The 2352-nt window shown below is 46.7% G+C and overlaps 1 protein-coding gene across 1 annotated transcript in view; it reads left to right on the plus strand.

The window, feature by feature from the left end:
- The first annotated feature begins 1751 nt into the window (after positions 1-1751).
- The window catches only part of FARSB (phenylalanyl-tRNA synthetase subunit beta), a 78902-nt gene continuing 78301 nt past the window's right edge, over positions 1752-2352 (plus strand). The window contains exon 1 of the mRNA XM_007935619.1: positions 1752-1809. Coding sequence (XP_007933810.1) covers positions 1752-1809 — 58 coding nt within the window. The remainder of the gene's footprint in view (positions 1810-2352) is intronic.

Genomic DNA, 2352 nt, shown 5'->3' on the forward strand with positions numbered 1-2352 from the left:
GGAAACGTACTCCTTAGAACAATCAACCATGGGAGATCAAAAGGGCAGCATTTGCACAGGGAGATGGACAGAGGGCAGGAATGCTTGGGAAAGGATACAGGGAAAAGGTAGACACAAGGAGGAAGTGTGTTTTGGTTACCTAGTGCTGCTCTGACAGGAACATAGCACAAATGGGATGGCTTTAACAAACAGGAGTTTATCCTCTTACAATTTTGGAGGTTAGAAGTCTGAGTTCCAGGTTCCAGGCTTTAGGGGCTGGGTAAAAGCTCGTCCTTGGACTTCAGTTCTGCCTCTTGCTCCCAGCCCACTGAAGCTGGAGGCATCTCTTCACTCAGAGAGCTGCTAGCCGCTGAGGCTGACAAACCCAAGGTCAACAAGTGAAAAGAAACAGTCCCAATATTAGCAAACCACATGGCAAGCCATTAATTCAAGTCCATTAAAAGTCCCAAAATTGGCAGGGCAACATGGCAGGCCGCTGAACGTAGACTCAGCTACATGCAGGGTTCAAGTGTGCCATCAAGGTGGAGACCGTCCACCAAGCTGCTTCTTATATACTGAAAGCAGCCCACATCCCCTACTCAGCTGCTCCAGTAGATTCCACCATGGAACTGACTGCCATTCTCACCATGGGGAATAACTACATCCAGCTGCCTAGCCACTCAACCAGGCCCAGCCAAGTTGACAACAACCTAAACTACCACCAAGTGGGAAGAGGGCTGTTACATTATGGGGATTGCAATCAATGTCATGGAACAAAATGTGCACAAACTGCTAAACAGAAAATCAATTTATTCTGTAAACTTTCACCTAAATTACATTAATAATAAACTAAGTTATTGTTACATGTTACAACAAGAAAAGATTTTGAAACTATTATGTTAAGTGAAAGTCAGACATGAAAGGTCACACATGGTATGATTCCATTCATATAAAATGTCTAGAACAGTTAACTCCATAGAGGAACAAAGTAAATTAATAGTTACCAGGAGGTAAGGGTATGAAGAATAGGGAGTGACTGACTGCTAATGGGTAGAGGTTCCTTTTGGGAATGATCAAATATTCCAGAATTAGACAGCAGAGAGGGTTACACAATTTTGTGAATATACTAAAAATCATCCAATTACATGTGCATTTTAAGGAGCAATTGTATGGTATGTGAATTATATCGTAAGCATAGATTTAATAAAAACCACAGGCGTAAGGCTTGTAAATGTACCAGGGAAATTATGGAACGCAAACTGAGGCCTACTAGTTTCCCCACTCCGTTACTTGGGTTTGCAAATCTTTTTCTCCAGGTTGCCGCACTACATGCCTCTCCCTGCTTTTCGGCTTCAGACTTTCCATACAGCCAGCAGTCTCACCAACTCCAGGCAAAGACGCTCCGCCACGATGACCGCCTCTCTCCGGCCCCGCCCCATCTAGTTTGGCGTCCTCTGCTACACAGCTTTCGAAGCGGCGGGGGCCTTCGCTGGTGAAAAAGTCAGTCTGTCCATTTTACTGCCTGAAAAAGTGTAACACATTCCATCCAATTCTGTCTCTTTCCAAGCCTTTAGGTTATTTATGAAATGCATATCTATTTTTTTAGGAAGCAGAGTTGCAATCCACTTAATTCATATGAATAAAAGAGCAGAAGCCTTTGGAATCACACTGGCAAAAATTCAGACAGTCGACACCAGAGCGATTGGGTCCCACACCCTTCGGTCGCAGAGGCCAAACCTGTTCGCCGCGCATGACCACTGGGCCTCACAGCCATGCCGACTGTCAGCGTGAAGCGAGATCTGCTCTTTCAAGCTCTGGGCCGCTCCTACAGTGAGTGTCGGCCCAAAGCTTGGGTTTCACATCCCAGCAGGCGTTCTCGCAACGTTCATGCTGCTTGGGAGCACGAATTTGGCCCGGGGCAGTCGGGATCTCCACAGGGAGGGCTTAGGACCGGGGCTGCCCGGCTGGGTTTTTGCCTTTGAGTCGCCTCACGGAACCGGCTTCGCCGCGGCTGCCATTGCATCATCCGCATGTGCTTGGCGGGCCATGTCATTCATTCATTTGGAGAACTCGGGTCGAGGGCCTACTGCGTGCCTGGCGGGGTGTTAGGTGCCAAAAGGTAGTCTAGGAAGCCAGTTAATGTGCTATAAGAAGAGAGCTGTGGGAATTCAGTTTGTGATGGGTGGGAGTAGCGGTTTGAGCAGGAGAAGGGTTACGGCATCCCATCTGTCTTTGTTTTATTTTATTAACGTTGTTACGTGTTGGGCGCTGATCTAAGCACTTGAGAATATCGCGGTAGGCATGACACATAAGGTCCGTGTTTCTTTTTCTAATAAGGGTGATAGTCATTAACCAGGACATTAATAAAATCAT

This window comes from Orycteropus afer, unplaced genomic scaffold, assembly GCF_000298275.1.
Source record: "Orycteropus afer afer isolate SDZICR_OR568_19922 unplaced genomic scaffold, OryAfe1.0 scaffold00002, whole genome shotgun sequence".
NCBI classification, from domain to species: Eukaryota; Metazoa; Chordata; class Mammalia; order Tubulidentata; family Orycteropodidae; genus Orycteropus; species Orycteropus afer.